This window comes from Phodopus roborovskii, unplaced genomic scaffold, assembly GCF_943737965.1.
Source record: "Phodopus roborovskii unplaced genomic scaffold, PHOROB, whole genome shotgun sequence".
Classification (NCBI taxonomy): Eukaryota; Metazoa; Chordata; class Mammalia; order Rodentia; family Cricetidae; genus Phodopus; species Phodopus roborovskii.
In genome coordinates, this window is record NW_026126481.1 from 365,055 (window position 1) to 387,321 (window position 22,267).

Here is a 22,267-nt window from a genome sequence, read left to right on the forward strand (position 1 = left end):
ACTGAAATTTTCTCAGCTAACTTATCAAAGAAGCTGAATGTTTTCCTTTAAATCAAAGACAGCAATACAGTCTGTAGGATGGAGAGGCAGAAAACTAAGCAGACAACTCGGAAATACTGTCCATTTGGACAGACAGAACTCAATTTTTATTTCCATGTATGATTGAAAATAGAAACTTGAACTGATGGTAGCATTACCCATTGAGGAAATCTTCAAGTCTTATCTTGAGACATGGTGTGTTAAAAAGAGAAGAAAAAAAAAAAAAAACAATCCAATGTGTGAAGCTGATGGTGGGGGCAATATTTTATTATGTGCATTGAGACTTGGAACTCATTTTGTTTCTCCTGAAGATAACTTGACCTTGGAAAAATCCTGCCAAAGCCTTGCATTTGGTTCTGTTTGGATTTCAATGTGGAGACTATGGTTCAATTATAGGAAATAAAATAGCTACTTTCAAGATAGTGTAAACTTTTATTAGCATTGTCAGACTGATGTCACACTTTGTAGCAATGCATTTGGAAACTAGAACTACAGTATGGTAATGGTTATTGTGTGGTGGATATTGTTTTATATGTAGCCACAGGATATCATTCCTGATTTTCCTGGGTATTTTAGCTAGTCTGAATATTAACTTAGAATAATTGTAGTTCATTTAGCCAGCTTACATGCTTGCAACGTCTCTTGCAATTTTTAAATTCTGGGCCGAAAGGTGAAGATTTGATCTGTTTATAGTGTACCACTCTTTAATTAGCTGAGTACAGCTACACTAGAACGTACTTGGACTATGAAACATGGCCTAGACAGAAGTTGGAAAGGAGTGGATTTGGTTATTGCTACTTTCTCTTTAGCATGAGTGTCTACTGGGCTGTAGTGGGAAATTCACTTTGTGGTCTTCTGTGGCGCTGACCACGCCCATTGGGGTTGGAGCCAGAGGAGGGACCTGTGGAACTAGGTCTGAGGAGGAGTGGGAATGCTCTCTTGCTTGCAGCACCTGGATAGGAGTACTTCTGGAGGCATCCTTGGGACCAGGAACCTGCTGGTGTTCACCTGTCTATGTTGTGAGTTATTTCTCCCTGAATAAACATCTGTTTGGCCTAATTGTTTATCTAGATCCTTATTAAACCTCAATACTGGGCCCTTGAAGGAGCTGGAGAGGAGTGATGGGAGCCCTGGCCGCTGACTCTGCCACCCACTCAGCTTTATGCATGCTTTGCCTAGCATATCCAAGCTCAATCTACACTGCCTCACAAACATCCATCTTGTTTTCAGGCCTATGGAAACACACTCCAGTGGTGTTTTTTCCTCAGGCTGGGGATGGGCCTGAATAAGCCCCATAGATGGGTTCATGACTTCTAGATAGTGGAATTGCAGGGTGGGTCTTGAGTGCCAAAGAGCATGGCAGAAGCTGAGGAGATAGTACAGACTACACATCCACATGTCCACTTGGTTCTGTAGCTTCTTTGTTCCCTTGAGTGGAGAGAAGATGAAAGAGGACCACAGCCAGCCAGTCTGAATTTGAGCTCCCTTACCTAATTACCATGACAAACCCTGGCATCACAGTCTGCTGCTGATTCTCTGAAATTTGAACTTTGCAGCCAGCGAGCCTTTGAATGTCTGTCCTGTACAGGTGATTGGGTGAGATGTTAAGGAGGGCACAAAGCACAAAGCTATTTTTAATCTAGTTGTGGCAAAAATGGAAGCTGAGGTGAGAAGATTTTCAAAATCATCACTAACTGGGAGAGAATGGTTGGCACATAGTTGCCAAGGAAGGGAGTTTGGGGAGAAATGGAGTAAAGTGGTACTGAAGGGAAGGCAGCTGGTTTCAGGGCCTGGGGGTGGGGATCTAAAATGCTGTGGGCTTGAGCAGTTCCACAGATGTGTGAATAAGCTCACAAGACAGCATAGACTAAGGGTAGGTGTGGGGGATGGGACGTTGGCTGAGTGGGAGAAGAATGTATGTCTTAATAGAAGGTTTTCAAATTGTGAGTTGAATGATGCTTCCACCAAATTAAGTGGAAATTGGATACCTGAGCCCAACTGGATTGCTGGTAAAGAAATTAAACTGGCACTGTTACTTTGGTGCATAAGCTTAAAGCTTGATACTGGCTCACCTTTATCCCTCGAATAATTTAGCTAAGAAAACATCACCTAAAAATGAATGTAGCTGGTCACAGTGTACACACCTTTAACCCCAACTTTAAGAGGCTGAGGCAGATGGATCTCTGTGCGTGTGAGACCATCTTTCTCTACCTGGTGAGTTCCATGCCAATTGGGTGAGATTCTGTCTACAAAACAAAAAATACAAGAGGAAGTGTTGGGAAATTTAAGTACCTGTCCCTTACAGCTCTCTTCCTCCCAACCCAGATGTAGAATTCCCGTGCTCTCAAGGTTGATCAAACAAGGTTGTTCTCATAACTTTCCGGTGTGCAGTGCCCATGCCTTGACCCCAGGTGTGGGTGGTGTATGATTTCCTCCTATGCTTAGCCCATCCCCTGGCTTGGGAATATAAGCCCATTACTCTCTGTAATCCTGACACCCTTCGCCAACTCAGTACTCTGGCCAATCGGGCACGGTAAGTGGAGGTCCCACAGGGATTTGGAAAGTAGCTGGCAGGAGCATATTGGGGTAAACTAGGCACATACAAAAGAGAGTAGCTGGCTATGATGGCAGAGGCTTTAATTCCAGCACTGGGGGACAGAGGTGGGCAGAGCTCTGTGATTTCAGAGTGAACCTGGTATACAGAGTAAATTCCAGGATAGGCAAGGTTACACAGAGAAAGCCTGTCTCAAAAAGTGAAAAAATAAAAGAAATAGAGTAATAAAAAAGCCATGTGAAGATGGAAAGCACACAAAGATTCTGGATACTGTATGCTATAGTATTGTCTTTAAATTGTTTGACTGCTAAGGAAGTAGCAACAACTGTTAAAACTAATGCTGCTGGATTAATTCAATTTATATATTTTAAAAATGCTTTGAAAGAATGATGCCCAAATTCCCAAATATTGTTTACAGAGAAAAGTGACTGAAAAAGGGGTTTTAGAGATTCATTAACAATTGTCTTACTGTCGTTCTGTTTGTGTGACTCCTGGAAATGTTGTTAACGCTTCTGATGGAATGTTACCTTTGTCAGTTTCACTACCCAGTTGAGCCATGCTATTAAAGTGGTTAATGGCACTCATGTGGATCCTGTAAGAGCTAGTGATTGGTGAAATTTCGTGTCCCATGTGGGGGAATGGGGTCTATTACGTTATCCCTACTCGGGGTTCTGGGTATCAGTGCCTGCATCTGGATTCTGTAACCAGTACAATAGACAGACAAGTGTCACCTGACAGGCACTCATGGCCTTGGCAGTGTAACCCAAATCAGCCTAGGTATGGCTACAGATGCTGGAGAAGCAATAACCAATGACGGGAAACTCCTAGCGGGATCGATGACACTTAAGACAGGGAATGGTGAGAGCATTTCCCCAAGGTATTTGTTCTCCAGGTGACCTAAGACAGGGATCGCTCCTTTAAAAAAATAAATAAATAAAAAGGGAAGAACTGTTGGGAAATTTTAAGTACCTGTCCCTTACAGCTCTTTCTCCCCACCCAGCTGTAGAATTCCCGTGCTCTCAAGGTTGATCAAACAAGGTTGTTCTCATAACTTTCCAGTGTGCAGTGCGGGTGCCTTGACCCCAGGTGTGGGTGGTGCATGACTTCCTCCTATGCTTAGCCCATCCCCTGGCTTGGGTATATAAGCCCATTACTGTCTGTAATAAATGGCAGCAGCTTTCTCTTCACTTCTTGTGGTGGTCTGTTAAGTATTTCACCCTCTGCCAGCTTGGTACTCTGACCATGCGGGCATGGCAGAAAAGTTAAGGAGACAGTTATTGAACATGCTAGAAAACATCCAAATGGTGCTTGCAAGGAGGACATGTGAGGCTCCCTCTTCCTTCCTTGATAGAGGATATCAATGTTGGCTACAAGGTGGAGGGAAGGGATTTGTAGCCCCTAAGTGAGAAACTACAGGCAATAGATGACATCTGGGGGAAGGGAAGTGAGTTTCCTTAAATGTTGTGGCTTCTGGGAGGTCTCTATGCACCAGTGGATGTCCACATGCCCAGAAGTATATGTATGGCCTGCACAAATTTGAGTCACTTATCTGTTTTTAAAAAAGGAAACACAAGTTGGGGGACTAGGGAGGTGAGGATGGATCTTGAAGGAGTTAGTTGGGAGGGTTATCAAGATCTATTGTATGAAATTCTCAAGGAACTAGTAATTTTTTTAGTTCATTACACTTATTAAATTGTAGGAATCCCCTATCACTCTTGCCCCTTCTGTAAAAATCCTACCAGGACTAATAGTTATTCTACATAGCAAGTGTTTTAGTGTGAAACAGGCATTCTAGCGTGGTACGCAGACTGTACCCCCTAAATTCATGATGGTTTAGAACACACAAGTGTGACCTTCTTTAGAAGTAAGGTCTTTGTGGCTGTGCTAAATGATGTGGTACTCAGAGGAAATTTGGTTGGTAGTTTGTTCTCCCCCAAAGGGAGACTGCTCTCTGCTTCTGCCCTGTTAATAGTGTATCTCATTGGACTTGACGATCGGGCTTCTGGCCCCTGTCAGGTCACTGTTCCTGTGTGCCTATGTTACCTTCGACTTCACTCTGTGGAAGGGCTGTAAACAGGGGAGAAGCAGATGGTAGTCTCCCTCTGTGGGAGAACAAATCACAATATTTTAAGCCACTGGTTATAGTTATTTGTTACAGCTTATGACCATTTTTCACATTTCCCCATTGTTATTAAAAATGCCACAGTCACTAATCTCAAAGATTGTAATTCCTGCTCATGACTTTGCCTCCCAAATGTAGCCTCTCCCAAAGCAATACATTAGCTTCTTTATCTCTATCCCCACAATCATCTCCCTTATAAATTGGTGTAACTAGTGTATGAATTCTTATTTCTACTTTAAAATGTGATTTTAATTCTCAAAGTAAATCTGACTGGATGGTATTATTACACACTCGTTTGTTCGTTTTTTGTTTGAGACAGGATTTCTCTATGTAGCCCTGGCTGTCTTGGGACTCACTCTGTAGACAGACTGGCCTTGAACTGAGAGATCCTTCTGCCTCTCATGTGCTGGGATTAAAGGCTTGTCAAAATAAGGCTTCAGAGTGTTTAAGTAACACACTTCCGGCTATACTAGAATACTAAAAAAGATCCAGAGGCTGTAGTACACATATGTCCTTAGCTTCACTGAAACATTGTCACCCACAAATTGGTTGCCTTGCCATCATTATCTTGTTATATCATGTTTCTTCAACTTCCCATGAAGTCATGAGGGCACTTCTGTATCATAGGGATAAAATAAAAGTAAAGCTCCTCAAACCATTCTTATTTAGTTCCTGTTGTTATAGTGAGGGAATTCACCACATGATTGGGTGGGTGAGAACAAAGAGCTTAATTTTTTTTTATTTAATTTATTATTTTACAGGTCGATCCCAGTTCCCTCTCCTTCCCTTTTACCCTCTCTGCCCTCTCACATGCTACCTAACCACCCTCCCCTCCCACCCCCCCACCCCAATTCCATATGTAGGGCAATGCCATCTAGTTGGGGTCATGTAGATCTGACAGGTCATTTGAAGTAGGGAATAGGGCAAAGAGCTTAATTCTTATGACAATAGTATTTCTTTTATGTTTAGGAATCTTTTAGGGCTATATCAATTTTAGTTTCAGTGGAAAGCACCCCCCCACATACACACCTTTAGGAGACCACTGGATAATTAATATAGCTAGTAGCCATCTTAGTTTCCTTCCTGTTGCTGTGTGAGATAAAAAATAACCTTCACGAAATCTTTTAGGCAAAATGGTCCAGGCTCTTGCCATTCTTCTTGGTTACCTCACAGTGCTAAAAGATACGACTGTGCCGTTGAAGACAATATACACCCTGGTTGCTAGATGTGGAGAAATCAAACTAGAAGCCACCTAGAAATTTCCTCACTGCTGGTGTTAGCTTTTGTAATACTGGACATATGTCCCTTGACTCCGTGCCAACACACTGTAGTATGATGTGGCCCAGGCAACCCTTCCCCTGTAAGCTTGCTGACTGTAACCCTAACCCAACCCATTCTCTGAGGCTAGCTCTACTTGCTGTCTATATCCTTCTCTGACAAGCATAGGTCCGTGTTTCACTTCCAGCTTTATTGTCACAGTGTCCTGTCAGGGCCTGCTTGCAAGGACTTTAGTAACTACCGCACATAATCAGGCTTCCCCAGACTTCCTTTGAGGCCTCTATAATACCATAACTTGACTGTGCATGTCTGCAAAACTAGTCATGTAGATAATGCCAAAGATTGCCACCAGCACAAACTGACTTAGGCCAACATGAACCATGGCTTTAATGCTATCTAAGTGTCCTGATAGCTAAAAAGCAGGAAACAAATCCCTGGGTACTTGGGGGTATGCAGGACCACCTCTGTATGTAGGATCTCTGCAAATATCACAGTTGGCAGAGTAACAATCCACATGAGGCAAGAAGGAAATCCAGTTCAACCAAGTTAGTTAGCCGTGTTAGTTCAAACTTCTAGACTCTAACCCCAGGTAGTTTATTTTATACACATTTAAGCATAAAATAACTTTGGAAGAAAGTTTCATGTTGATAGTAACTCAGTACTGTGGGTACAGAAAAATTTTAAGACTTGTTTACTTTGAAACTCTTTACAAAGTACACGTCTGTCCTCTTCCACAAAGATGGGTTCTGTTGACTCAGAAACAATGTTCAAGATAAGGGTCGGGGGAATGACTGAGGCAAACATAATCATCTGTGGGAGTGGCCTGGCCCTACAGATAACACAGAAGTTACTTAGGCCTTTGAAAAGTACATGTGACATCTCCCATAAGGATGGGTTTTGTTGACTGAGAAGCAAAGCTCAAGATAAAAGTATAGAGAGAAGAGTCTAGGATAAACAAACATAATAGTCTGGGGGATTCAGGTGTGGCCCTGCCCTATAGATAACACAGATCACCAAGCTGTTAACAGTGCCTATTCCCAGCTTTCCAGGCAGAAAACAGGTATATATCTCTTTCCATTGAAGAGAAACACTACTGGTTTCCCTAGAGCTTATCTGTGAGCACAAGGACCTTGTGCCCCTATAGCCCCAGGCTCTCTTCTCAAATGGAGGTCTTTGAAACAGATTTTCATTTTGATACCCTGTAACAGCTCCCCTCTATTTCTGAGATCCACTCATCTGTTGTACTTTTATATTGTACCAATGCAAAACATGTGGTTTCTTTCCAATGGTGCATACTTCTTTAGTGTCCAGTGTTCTGGATGCACCTTTCTATATGCCTTGCTTTTCTGACCAACATGTGAATTAATTTTTAAAAAATTCTTTGACAGTTTCATATATGCACACAATGAATTTTAGTCATTTTCACCCATTCCTCCCTCTCATCCTCCTGCAAACCTTCTATTTCTCATTACACTTCCATGTCTTCTCTTTGTATGTGGCCCAGTAAGTTTAGAGCTATTTGCATAAGCATGGATGAGAAGTTGTTTACCAGTGCAGGGACAGCCTAGCAGTGGCTACACCACTGAAGAAAATGATTCTCCTGTTATGAGCACTTTCCCAACAGCCTGGTCCTATAGCCGGGTCAGCCCCAAATCACATGCAGAGACAGTATATTAATTATGAAACTGTTGGCCAGTTACTAGTGTTTCTTATTGGCTAGCTCTCTTAAATAGTAATCCATTTCTATCAATCTAAGTATTTCCCAGGGGTCTTATCTTACCAGAGTGAGGGTCCAGACCTCTTCTCTCATGTCCTACATCTTGACTCCCCTCTACTACATCTCCCAGAATTCTCTTTGTCTCTCATAGTCCCATCTATATTGCTTTCATATTGGCCAACAGGGCTTTATTCATTAACCAATAAGCAAAACATATTTACAGAATGACATTTCCCATTACTCGCCTATTCTTACAACCATTAACTACCAATAATCAATCCCTCAGGGTTGGGGAGGGCTTTGTGGACCCTAGACCACCCACAGCAAAATGTTGATAGGCCCCAATCTTCTGAAATTATGTAAAGACTTGACGTGAGTTCCTGAGTACAATAGCCATGATATGTCTAGAAGATTCTTTTGCTGCACATTTTCCCATCCTTTGGCTCTTGGGTTTCTTTTGCTCTCCCTTTCATGATGTTCCCTTAGCTCAAGCTGTGCATTTTTCAAGGCTTTGTTCTCTGTTCATCTTTGCTGTAAATTCTTTTTGCAAATTAGGCTAAAAGCATCTAGTAAAGGAGGAATGGTAAGGAGGAAATAATGTGATTTCACTATAATATCAAAAATGAAAGAAAGCAAGTATCTAGTATTGCCCACACAACAGCCGGTATCTGTGCCTCTTGTGATATCAGTCTGATACCTGTAAGCATAATTCCCTAGACAAATCAGGAAAAGATAACAAAAGGAGCCAGAGTCACCACCATGCTGACACTAGAGCAAGCACTGGACCAGCCAAGAGTCTTCACTTTCATCTGAAGCTTTTACCATCTGTATTTCCATCAACACACTCTTTTCTGGATGAACAACAGAATCATCCACTTTGCTTAACTTTTAGCATTCTAGTCTTTTCCTATCCTGTTCTCCCCAACTTCAACAAGCGCCCCCCCCCCAGGTTATTTTCCCACATCATCCAGTATATATTTACAGAAATCCTACACTTTGGTGTACCTATTTTCCAGGTCCCACTCAATCAAGTCAGAATAATAAACTAAAATTAACTGTCACAGATAAATCTTTAGATTGTTAAACTAAAATTAACTGTCACAGATAAATCTTTAGATTGTTTTGAAAATAGAATAACTATATTTAAGGAGTTTTTTTTTTTGGTATCAGTGAGAATCATGTCAAATAATTCTCAAATGTTTTCTGCATAAAATGAGAAGACATGACAAATGTTACAGTCATGGTATATAAGGTAGAAAAGTGAAAGGAGACGAGAATGAGCATCTTCCAGGAGTCTGGGAGCATTTGTGAATGGCAGTGCTGGACCAGTGGGGGGATGAGGTAGATACATGGGTCAAGGTATGAACAGCTGTGTGTCAGATAAACCCAAGACTGGCAAGGCCCATGCTTCACATAGGTGTGCGGTCTTGCAAATAGTTCCACTTTGCCATTCCCGAGCTGTTCAGTTCTTATACTGAACATGTTAAAGGTAAATTCAGTGTTTGGTCACAATGGCAGAGTGAAAATTCTATGCCTACTTGTGTAGCCTGAATAGGATTGTTTCATATTTTTTTCAGAATTCCAAGGAGAACTTTAATTTTTTTAACCTTTGCAAGGTGGATAACAGAATACTGTACTTCTCTAGACCTGCCATAATGGGAGTCTTGTTTTCATTGTTGCTGTCACCTCATGTTTAGTTACACCAGCAGCAGGTAGCAGTGTTAGATTAGTGTTCATTTCATGTGATTTGAATTTATCCTGGGATGAAGAATTATGGCTACCTTGAGCATCTGTGCTTCAACCGAATCTCATGGTGTTTCAAAATGGCTCCTTCATCTCCTTGCTTACACTCACGTGGACTGAAGGATATCATTTCTCACTTGTTTTTAGGGCTTCTGTCTTTTCCTTGACACATTGTTCTACTTTTCTTCCACACTCACATGAGTGAATGTCCAGCTTTGGAGCAGCTGTCGTGATGTGCAAGGACAGTTCTGTCTGTGTAGGCTCACTTGGAGTCAACTCTTCTAGTGATAGAGCACCCCCAGCAGCTCACAGGCTGAGAGCCACTGCCCACCAGTGCCCTGATGTTAGGATTTCTCAGTGAACATTACTGTAAGGGTCAGGGGAGGTACTTATTTTCAAAAGCAGCACTGAACTGTGGGAGATTCTAAAAGCATTCATGAAAGTGCAATGTCTGCCCTTTTCACAAATCCATCAAGAGTTAGTCTCATTCAGCAGAAGGCAACTTCATGATCTTATAAGAGGAATGAGTGATGCTAATGGAGTCTCTGGTATTTTGTCTGTTAGCCATAAAACAGATCAGGGGTAGGACTTGCCTTGCCATCAATGTGATTTATTCATTTCTTGGGAAAATGAATAGCAGTCTAGAGAACTCTCCAAAATGGAGTTTTTGTTGCAAGCAAGAATTTTATTACTTTCCCAGGGTCTTGTAAATGGGCTGTTGACACAGAATGGGCTGTACTGTATAGCTTTTGCTCTTATCCATTTTTTTTTGGGGGGGGGAGGTGATGTGGAAGCCAGGGTTTTACTAAGTAGCCCAGGATGGCCTCAAATTTCCAACCCTCCTATGATAGCCTCCTGAATAGCTGGCTTACAGGGTTGTGCCACCAAAGCAACTTAGTTGTGTAGCCCTTTGCAAAAGGATTAATGTTTGCTCATCACAAAGATCTCTGGGCCATGTAACTGCATCCAAGAAGTTAATATAAACCAATGCCAAATGTTTCCTGATATAAAATAATTACTACCAAGCTAAATGCTTGTATTGAATTTTTAGTGTGTCCCACCTTTATAATATTATGAAGATTTCATTATATAAGTAAATAGCTCAAATTAATTTAGAAAGAAAGCTGGCCTTGAAGTCTCTCTCTGTTTGAACTCTTCAATGCATTGGCAGCAACTGTGGAAAGTGCACTCTTTTCTGTACCTTACTTTTTAAAACTAAGAGTCCAAAGTGTTTATGTTTAAAAGATCGCTAGTGTGGCCCTTTTGCTTTGTTTGCTCCAAGAGTGAGGAAGCTAGATAGATGGCTCAACAATTAAGAGCATTTACCATTTACCTTGTTGAGGACCCAAGTTCAATTCCCAACACCCACATGGTGGTTCATAACCATCCATCACCCAAGTTCCAGAGGATCTGATGCCCTCTTCTGACCTTCATAGGCACACATGGTGCACAGACGTACACTCGGCCAAACATTTATTTTTAAAAAAGAACTTCTCACAGATACTTTGAACTTGAAATGATATCCATGATGACAGGAAGTAAAGGGTTATATGCTTGTTCTTGGTATCGGTTGAGGGGCTAGTTCCTAGACCCCTCTAGGTTGTCAAAATGCACTGCACTTGCGTCTTCTGCAGTTAAATGGTGCTGTGGTTGTATAAACTGCATGCCCTCATGCACCTTAGCTCATTTCTATATCCCTGATGATAATCTGATAAGGTGGGGATGTGAGCTAGCCATTACATGGCAGTGTTTGGGAACTAATGATAGGAAATGAGTCTACATGTCAGTATGGTTGTGGGTCTGGTCCATTTTTCATGGCAGGGTTGTTTATTTTGGGGAGGTGTGCATGTGGCACTGGGTGTATTGGGGTCAGATGACAACCTGAAGGGATCAATTATCTCCTTCTGCCTTGTGGATCCTAGAGATTGAACCAGAGTCATCAGGCTTTTTGTCAGGTACTTACGCTTTTTGGCAGATACCTTATTGGCCCTAAAGGAAGTTTTTAAAAGTATCTCTTCTCCATAGTTGAGTCCACAGATGGTGACATCTATCTCTGAAGGGAGCTGCTGTGCTTAGAATCATGGCTTTTCTTGTCTAATCCATAAAGATAATTGTCATTTAATAAATCCAAAAGATTATCAAGTATCATCAAGTATGATACAGTATATTTTGAATTCTCCATTTAAAAAAAATTTTATATTGTCTTTTAGGTTTTGTCCCATAATTTCTTTCAATCCCCCCCCCCTTTGTTTTTGGTTTTGTTTTAGAAGCCTCAGGTTAACTTCTTTTGCTCAAAGAGTGGATGTGAACCAGTCTCCCATTGTTTCCAGTTCAGCTGTTACACAAGACGTCACTCCTCCTTTACAGTTACAAACAGCAAGTCCTCTAAGTGTAGGAACAGGAGCTAGGGAAGGTGCCATGGTTTTGACGGTGACATAAGGCTTGGGCAGCTTTGAGTAAGTGAATCTTATTGCTTCTTTAAAAACATTTTCTCCCTGGAAATGGATGAATAGAGCTCAGGAGGCCCGGGTATTTCTTCATGAAGTAATGCATTTGGAACTTAGAAAAATCCATGAACTCTACTGAACACGGTGTGGCAGCAGCTGGAGCATTTCTGTCCCAGGTGGATCCTATCAGGGATCCCTTCAGAAGGGCTCTGGAGCAGTCTTTCTGTCCAGCCAACAGAAACCTCTAAAGTACTACTGGCCACAGATGCATATTCCCAGGCTCTTACTGAGGCCAGTGAAACTTAGCTGAGGAGGGGCAGAGAATCTACGTTCTGATGAGACCTCTGCCAGTGGGTTCTGCTTTGTACTTGGGGAGTTCTTTGGCTTTCCCCCCACTGAACTTGCCAGCCTTTGTCAGAAACCCCTATCTGCTGAGTGACAAGCTCCAGCACAGCAGTCCATTCAGCTGCAGAAACTTCCACCGCATAGGGTCAGCCCAAGCTAGAAAGGACCAAAGTTACAGCTCTGTCCTCTGGGCAGGTCTCTGTGCAGACAAAAATGCTGTGGCTTAAAGATGACCAGAGGCCTCTCCTGAGTGGATGCATCTGGACTCCAGGAAAGGCTTGACGCAGAACCCAAGGTCCAAGTATGCTTGGCAGCAGGTCTTCATCGGGAAGCCAAATGGCAGACACCTGGCATGGGAGAGCTGGATGTGAATCTCCAGTAGGCCCTCCCACTCCAGGCAACACCCACCTTACTGCTTTCCAAAAGGGAATCACCATGGAGGTCTGTAATCCACAAATACACATTCATGCATAGATTTTTAGGTTACTAGTGTGCCCTCTGTCAAGGTTCTGTTCATAGCGAGCCCACTTGGTCACATTGGACATGCTCATATGCTTTCAGCCTGTTGGTCATGTCAGATGATACCCTCATCCTTCTTCCTTTTTGTGAGCTCTGTTTATTGTCTCCACAGTGTCTGCTGTAACCCCTAAGCTGAGAACACTGGCTTCTGGGAGGAGGGGCTTGCAGGGTCAGGAAACACCTTAGGCCACTGTCTCAGTAGCTTCCTTAACTCCTTGCCTTTGCTCTCAGGGAGTCAGTCTTTCTCATTTCTGGGTAAATTCCAGAACAATTGGTTTTCTGTTTGGGTATCTTTTGTCTCCCACTCAAAGTTTCTATTTTGCCTTGGCTTTTTTGTCACCCCACCCCTACCCCCACAATGAATCTTCCTGCAATATTTGAAATTAAATTAAAGCTTTGCCCTCATTGCTTTCTCAATCCTGGAAGTGTAGAGTCTTAGTGTGCAGACATTTTTGTTGGCCCCTTTTCAGTTATGTGAATTTGTGGCTTTGCTATTTTATATCTAGGTGGGATTCCTGGGGAAGTTTCAGAGCCCTCTGGAGAGGGCGGGGTTAGGGATTAGAGTCTCTTGCATGAAAAGTAGACGGGATAATTTCATCTACAAAGGACAATTTGTTGTGAGTGGTTCACAAAATGTAGTACTTGTATAACTGAAACAAGGAGAGCTCTCTTGTTGGAATATTATAAAGTCATACGTTATATTATATTTCATTTGATTGCCACACACAATACAGGTTTTCAGATCTCATAAAAACTCATTTGAACAACAGACAAAGCAAAAAAAATATCAGGTAATCGAACAGGTAGGTGTCACATGGATATGCCAGAATCACAATACTGATATACACATGACAGGCTTAGGAGACACTACTGGACAGTAAAGTCAAGAATACTCCTACATAAAAGCTTCCAGCCTTGCAAGGCCAGAGGCCCACCACCCTCACCACAGTCAGAGGGCAAAGTGAAGAGGAAAATATAACATGCATTATCGGTATACGCTGTGTATATTGGAACAGCAAGAGACGCATGTCTGTTTACTCAGTGCTGAGTACCCTGATCAAAATAAGAACACTTGCTTAAAGGGAAAAGGAACAAAAGCTCTGAAGTAGAGCTTCACAACCACAGACTAGAGAGCTTTGATGCTCCCTTGCTAAGTGGTCAACAACCAGTGACAGAAAGGCACAGGAGGTCCTCTGGTAAATCTGTTACTTACCTGACTTGCCAGCATTTACCGGTTGACTTTATTATGGAAGGCTGTAGGCAGACTTTTCTGTCCCAAATAACCACACAGAGAATTCTCATTAATTATGAAAGCTCGGCCAATAGCTCAGGCTTGTTTTTAGCTAGCTCTTATATTAATCTATGTGTCAGGGCCAGTTGACCTGTCAAAATGTACCTGAACAGGGGAGTGAGGATAGAGAAAGAAAGAAACAAAAAACAGAAGATAGAGTCGGGAGGCCTCTCATACCCCTTTCATACCCAAATCAAAATGGGAGGGCAAAAGTCTTCCTGTCCAGCCGGGCATTGGTGGTGCATGGTGGCACACGCCTTTAATTCCAGAACTCAGGAGGCAGAGACAGGTGGATCTCTGAGTTTGAGGTCAGTCTGGACTACAGAGCAAGTTCCAGGACAGTCTCCAAAGCAATACAGAGAAATCCTGTCTCAAAAAACTTAAAAAAAAAAAAAAAGCTTCCTGTTTATGATTCAAGAAATAAACAAACAAGTGTAGTAAGCATAATCATCTCCTTAATTCTCAAAACATCTAGTAACCACACCTTTGGCCAAACATCCTGTTGTTTGGCCTTGAGGAGCAAGAACAAGCTTGAACTCTCTGACCTTAAGTCAAGCTGGAATGGAGTCACTGTGGGCTCCCACATCTGTGTGCTGCTGTGAGGCTCATTTACCTCATCTATGTACTTACCCTCCTACTCACTCTGTATCTCATGGCATCTGCTCCAACTCTGCCCTTCTCCCCAGCATTCTCTCTGCCCTGAAAATCCTGCCTAGCCACTGGCCAATATTTTGATCTCATTTTATTAACAACGAGAGCAACAAATCTTCACAGTGCACAGAAGGGTTATTCCAGAGCAGAAGGCAGGTGCAGTGAGATGATGTCAAGCAAGGAGCTCACACAGGCAAGCTCTTGACACTGGTAAGAACTGAGATCTACAGACATCCCTAACTTAATGATGCTCATATGCTCTGAAAAGCACATTAGGCAATTTCACCACTGTGCAAACATAATAGAGTATACTTACATAAGCCTAGGTGATACAGCTTCTACTTGCTTAGGTTGTGTGTACAGATTGCAAATCTATGCAACATATCACTGTCCTGAATATTGCAGGCAGTTGTGACACAGTGCTATTTGTGTATCTGAACATTTCTCAACTGCAATAGTGACAATATAGCATGGCAGAAATTTTTCAGTTTCATTATAATCTTAGGCCTGCTGTGTACATGGATATTTGATATAGTTCATCATATATGACACCCATTGTGTACACTGGTATTCCTTTGTTGACTGGGATGTCATTTAGTGGTTTATGCCTCTACTTAATAGCCATCATTGAATTTTATTTTCAAATATGAAAATGGAGAAATGGAAACTAAATGGAGAAGCACCATTTCCTTTATTTGTATTGAAAACTGAATCTATAAATGGAATTGCTAGTTGCCTCTTTCCCTTTCCTGTGTTGCTACATGCTGAGTCTAGGTGGAAAGCCTCCTCTTGGGATGAGACCCTCATCAGACCTGAAGGAATCCTTGGTAATCTGACACCATAATTCACTTCCCAGTCAAAATGCTTGGCCCATGTTTTGACAAAAAGTTTGCTGTGAACTGTGGGTTCCTTCTCTTCTCCATTCTCAGGAGAAGCTCCAGCAGACTCATTCTGGAGGGACACATTTAGCCTGGCAACATAGGCCTAAACCCATGTTTTGGAAGGTGGCTAAGTGGGAGAAAAAATCTAAGCCTTCTATTTCTCAACTAAAAACCACCCAGGAAAAACCACTAGTAGTTTTCATGCCCAGGATCGTGCCTCTGGGTGTTATTTTACTTTTCATGAATGAATGAATGAATGAATGAATGAATGAATGAATGAATGAATGAATGAATGCTGGAAGCCCACATATGGAGTTTCTGTTTGTCACAGATAAATGGATCAGCTCAGATCCTTGGCTTGAGCTGCAGTCCCTGCAGCCCTCACCCCAGCTGCCACTTAAGAAAGCAGGATGTCATCACCTACCCTCACTCCCTCTTGCCTGCTGCCCCCTGCTGCTGGAGCCAGCTCAGCTCTAGGACGGTTCTGTGGGTGGAAAGGGCAAGCCTGTCCTGTTGTAATCTCAGTTTTGTAGGAAAGGAGGCCCTTTGTTTAGGAAAGTAGCAAACTGTCATGTGAAGAGCACGTACCAGCACTGAACTAGATTCAGACCCTAGCAGACACTCACTGGGCAAACTTGCCCAGCTGGGCAAACTTGAACAACTGCTTAATCTTTATGATTCTGAGTTTTTCTTCTGGAGAAAGATGGCACCAAGTGGGTCGTTTGGCAGCTTCAGTGAGAGTGAGAGCGTGCCACCAAATGGTTTCTATGTCTTCTTGGTTTTGCCCTTCAGTAGTCAGTGTCATCCAGTCTCTTCTTCTTCTTCTTTCCCTCCAACCTATCTTATTTTGTCGTGTGTGTGTGTGTGTGTGTGTGTGTGTGTGTGTGTGTGTGCGCGTGCGTGCATGTGCGCACACATGTTTACATGAACATCTGCCATTTGAAACCAAATCTTTAAAGAGTATTTTAAAATAATGATGTTGTTATGTACTTTCCCCATTTAATCTTAAAACTAGCCTAAATACTTTTTTTAATGGAAGAACTCAGCGGCTTTTGAAACATTTGTGACTGGCCTTGGCCATGTGTGAGAGAATGACCCCTGCTACTGGGAGCTTCCTTATCTTCCTGCAGAATTTCATGGTGTCTCAGAGTCAGTTTTCCGGCACAAAGGTCACAGTTACAGCATGCTTGAAGCAGTTACATAATCTCCGTGTTCACATTGACTTCTTCATCCATAAAACATGGGACTGCTAATGTTTGTTAGCGATGAACTGACACAGGACTGTAGACTCGATCCTGGTGGGTAGAAGAGGATATCATAATATCAAGGAGCGGCAACCCAGAATTTTGTGGGAACCCAGATCTGATGTAGCCTAGAACTTTAGACCAAGCTTTGATAGTAAACTCTATGGAGAGGGGTCTACAACCTGCTCAGTTTTTATTCAGTTCTTTGGATGGAGATAGAAGAACCTAGTTAATATGAGAGCTGAAAAGCAGGAAAACACTAAAACTGACTCTACCTGTGCATGGGGAGCTTTCCAAGAAGGATCTGAGCATATCCCAGCAGGATCTGAGCAGGCTGTATCTGCAAGATGGTGGCTTGGCTGGGTTTACATAGTGTGCGACTGGACTTACCATTTGTCCATATTAGGCCAGTATCACATGGTCCTTTTGGTTTATGAGCCAAATCTTCTCTGACAGTAGAGACTATCAGTGGAGTCCAAGTGAATCAAATTCAGGTCTTGTTAACTATGTGTGCTTGCGGACTTTACATAGTCAGTCTATTTCCCAAGTTTCTCACCTGTATACTGAAGACAACAGTACTTATTTCAGAGTGATCTGAAGATTAGAGATGATGATTTCAATAGAGTACCTAGCCTTAGTGACTACTTTAATATTTGTCCATATCAACTCAAATTAGTACTCAGAAGAGGGCATGGAATATCAGAGTATGGCTCTTCTGAGGGTCTACCTTTGCTTATCTATATGGTTGGAATCCTTTGACACACATGGGACACAGAACTGGGAACAGAGAATTGGTATATCCTATTTTCCTATATGTTGTATTTGAAAATTTTAGAGATATGCTATTCAGAAAAATACCGCTGAATATACTAACATAGACACACTTTGAGGATGCTAACTGAAATATGCCAGCCACAAAAGAACAAAGGCTGTATAACTTCATGTAGAGTAGGTGTTAAGGAATAGTCAGATTGACAAAGCAGAAAGGAAGGGTGTTTACCAAGGCTGGGGGTGGGGTTCAGTTTTGTAAGATTAAAAGCGTTCTGACAGCACTGAATTATTTAACATGACTGGACTGAACTTTACAGTTAAAGATAATTTAGATAGGACCTGGAGAGATTATTCAGTCAATACAATACTTGCTGTATGTAACGTGTACTGTTTTTTTGCCTGCCGCCGACCGGTCTTGTCCCGCCGCCACGCCAGCTCCAAATAACACACAGAGACTCTGTATTTGATACTATGCTGTTGGCCCGGTTACTTGTTTCTTATCGGCTAGCTCTGCCTTAATTATTAACCCATTTCTGTTGATCTATGTATTTTCACATGGCCTTCTCTTACCGGGGAGGCGGCTGGCATCCAGCTCTCTCCAGACTCTCCATCTTGACTCCTCCTTACTACTTCCTATTTCCTCCTTGTCTCCTAGTCCTCCCTATCTTCCTTTCCTATTGGCCAACAGTTCTTTATTATTAACCAGTATGAGAAACATATATACATAATGGCATCTCCCAAATCCAAATTCACATTTCTAGCACCCATGTAAAAAGTCAAACATGGTAGCACATGGCTAAGATCCCAGGGCTGGGAAGGTGGAGGCAGATGGATCTCTGGAACTCAGAGAAATGTTAAGGTATACCAGAAAGCCCATATAAGCTTAAAAGTCATTAAATTTAATCAAGTTGGTAACTACCATGAATCCTAGCCTCCTACTCTGGAAAACACATCTCTATAAGTAAAATGTAAAGAAAAAAAATGTATAACATGGTATTTATGTGACTAAGAGTCAATAAAGTACCGGGGGTGATAGAAGTTCATGACAATTGTACAACGTAGGTGTTCTGTTGAGACACTGGAAAGTGAGTGACTATAGACAGTCACAATTAATCATTTCATGAAAAGTAATCTTTGGCTTTTGTTATAGCAAAATTTTTATATTTTAGTTGATATTTTGCACATAATATTTTCTTTTGACAGAAATACTGCTAGATAACTATTCTTGTTCTGTAACATTATAAAATGTAATTTGCCCTTTGTAAATTTATTTAAAGTGTGAATAATTTCAATTTGGAGATAGTTTCTCCTTCATTTCAACTGGAAACCCTATTAACTAAACTGCTAATTAAAAATTTCAAACAACACATAGATTTGGAAATGAACCATGACTATCTTATGTCATTGATTCCATTTATCATAGACAATATTAGAATATAGTTGAGTTTCATTGAATAAATATTTGTACTACCTTTTTAGCAGAATCTCAACCTGAGAGAAATGTGGAACCTTGGTATTCTGTTTTCTATATGTCATGTCTGGGTTTTTCTGTACATTAAAGATACATGGGATATAGTTCAATGATTAGTGCTTCTTGGTGCCCCAGCCAGTATGAAGAGTTGAGGAGACCCCCCTAAATACAGATTGGAACATGAACAACAGCAGTCATATAGACACTTGGCATCACTGAGCATGATGCTTCATGTACCAGGGCCAAGGACATGTTGACAAGTTAGCCACCCTTCTCTGCTCCAGATGTTTCTGCTGCTCAGATCCTTCATGCGCGCTGAAGTGGCTCCATCACTGCCAACATCATTATGAGCATCAAAGCCATCATGTTTAGGATGGTTAGACACAAGGTTCTTGTTTCAAAGACTTGAGGAAAGGAAGGTGGGAATGCATGCATGTCCTGAGGCTCAGGATGCACTGCCTTATAAGCTTCTGGTAGACTCCTTAGAAGTCCATCCCACCACCCTGCTACCTGTGGTGTGGACTGGTGCTACCAGGGTTGCAGATTGGGAGTCTGTCTGCTAACTGTTCTTCACTCTGTTTTCCCCTTAGGAACTGGTGAGAGTGGGAAAAGCACCTTCATCAAGCAAATGAGGATAATCCATGGGTCTGGCTATAGTGATGAAGATAGAAAGGGCTTCACGAAGCTGGTTTACCAAAACATATTCACTGCCATGCAAGCCATGATCAGAGCAATGGACACCCTGAGAATACAATACGTGTGTGAGCAGAATAAGGTACAATGATTCAGAGGGCTGGCCCTGTGTTAACGCATGTCCTCCTATCGGATGCTTGGGAGGGCTGACTCTATGTGTGAATGCACGCCCTCCTATTGAGGTCACTGAAAGCCTTTGAACAAAAAGGTTTGCTAAGTGCTTTGGTTGGATGGCAGAGTACTTGAGCTATCCATAATGGAAGAGCTACTTGGGGCATGAGATGGATTTAGTCAGTCCTATTAATCTTATGTTCGCCAGGAATGTTCTGCATGAAATAAAGTTGCATGTTATGTGGCATACAGGGAATCTGACTCAACATGTGGTTGCTGGGAATTGAACTCAGGACCTCTGAAAGAGCAGTCAGTGCCCTTAACCGCTGAGCCATCTCTCCAGCCCCATACAGGGAATCTGAAAGTTGGGCATTTGTTGAGGTTGCTCATTTCAGGAACTAAAAGAAGGAGCCATTTTCCATTTGAGCTGAGAGACCCATTGTTTGCCTCAGTGGGGGAAATGATGATGCCGGTTTTACTGTGTCTAGCTTTTCAAGAATTCTCAGTCTCAGGAAATATTTTCACTAATGCACTGTAGACTGCTGAGAGGAATTGGTTGTAATTGTTTGTGTTGGGAGGTGGCCCTTCCTGGGAACTAAGTGACATTTTATGAAAGCAGTTCTCGTGTCCCAGCTAACAAAGTGCTCTCATGATGTGAGCATTCCAAGCTGATACTTGCTTTCTGTCACTGGCTATTAGTGGTGCAAATCTCCTAACAATGAAGGGTGGAGGTGGCAAACAGAATTGCCTATGCTACAATGAAACGGATTGGAGTTTATTCTGAATCCAGATTGGACATGAGTTTAGCCAGGGGCCTATAATTCTAGCAGCTGGGAGATGAAGACAGTGGGACCCTGAGGTTAAGGCCAGCCTGGGCTACATAGTAACACCCTGACTTTTAAAAATGAAAAAATATTCTTTATTTCAAATAATCAATACTGTATGATGAATGGTATGGTGACAAAATAATTCTGTGTCAAATGAACCTCTCATGAATTTATTTAAAAATGATGTCGATGCTAACAGTGCAGAACTGTATGAGCTTCAGGATGGATAATTTTATTAACACTGTGGCATCTGCACTCATGGATATCTTCTAATTAAGATGGGGAAAATTTAAAGCAACTAAAGAATTTAAAACTCTATTTCTTGGCAATTCTTTATTTAGTACACAATATGCACCAGATTGTTGATACTGTCACATTGGTACAACTCATTTATTCACCATCATTTCCTTGTAGTCTCAAAGATCACATGAAGGACTATGTCCTGACAATAGTTCAACTTCTAACAGTCATACTGGAAGCATGTGGAGTGAACTAATATGCAAGGCACATGCTGAGCCACTTGGGATGTTGTAGACATATGTGATTGTGAAGATCCCACACATCTATTGCTTTTCAGTACATGTGTTATGTTTTGAAAGTGCACAGTCCATTGACACCCTATGTAGCATCCCCAAATCAGGCTTTCTGTGATTTCTGACTCTTTCAGAGAGGAAGCAAGGCCTCCTGGTGACTTCTTTCTATTGTTTTCCCTGGTTGTAGGCTGAGTTTCTTTATTGGCCATAGTAGGGTAGCTAGTGAAGCTTGGCATTCAGGAGTGGATTTATAAACAGAACAACTGATGAGAAGGCTCAAATGTAAACCACTTTTGCTTCCCTTGCTAACATGTGCTTGTGAAACCTAATCAAGTTTGGTAGTCAAGACCTCTAGGTTTCAGTTTTTGTTCAATTTTCTTTCATGATCTCTTAAAAGTGCTCTGAGTTCGTATTTTAAAAATAGAGATTGCATGGGATTTGACATCCCATCACTTTCTCCTGCTTGCTTGATCTCCACTCTTCCATAAGACATGGGTTGTCTGTATTCATTTCCTCAGGCTGCATTGACTACATACCTCAATCCGGGTGCCTACAAACAAGCTTATTCTCTTACAGCTCTGAATGCTAAAAGTAAGGCTCATTGGTACCAACTGGAGGCACAGAAAGTCATTTCTTGCCCCCCCCCCACCGGTCTGGTTACTATAAGTCCAAGGCCTGTGTTGGCTTGTCCACGTGTTACTCCGTTTCTGCATCTATCAGCTTACGTAGTGGTGTCCTCTCTGTCTGTGTTCAAATCTGCCTCTTATAAGGCCACCTCTAATCAAGGATGACCTTAATTACCTCCTAGTGACACCATTTCCAAATAAGATTCTACTTTGAAGGGCTGGAGAGATGGCTCAGCAATTAAGAGCACTACCTGCTCTTTCAGAGGACCTGGATTCAATTCCCAGCACCCACGTGGGAGCTCACAACTGTCTGTAACTCTAGTTCTACAGAATCCAACACCCTCACACAGACATGCAAACAGGAGAAATCCCAATGTATGTAAAAATAGATAAATATAAGAAAT

The 22,267-nt window shown here is 42.0% G+C and overlaps 1 protein-coding gene across 1 annotated transcript in view; it reads left to right on the forward strand.

The window, feature by feature from the left end:
- LOC127229039 (guanine nucleotide-binding protein subunit alpha-14) overlaps nucleotides 1-22,267 on the forward strand; it is a 151,606-nt gene that overhangs the window by 78,650 nt on the left and 50,689 nt on the right. Inside the window, exon 2 of the mRNA XM_051194057.1 lies at nucleotides 19,664-19,848. Within this exon, the coding sequence (XP_051050014.1) occupies nucleotides 19,664-19,848 (185 nt within the window). The remainder of the gene's footprint in view (nucleotides 1-19,663; nucleotides 19,849-22,267) is intronic.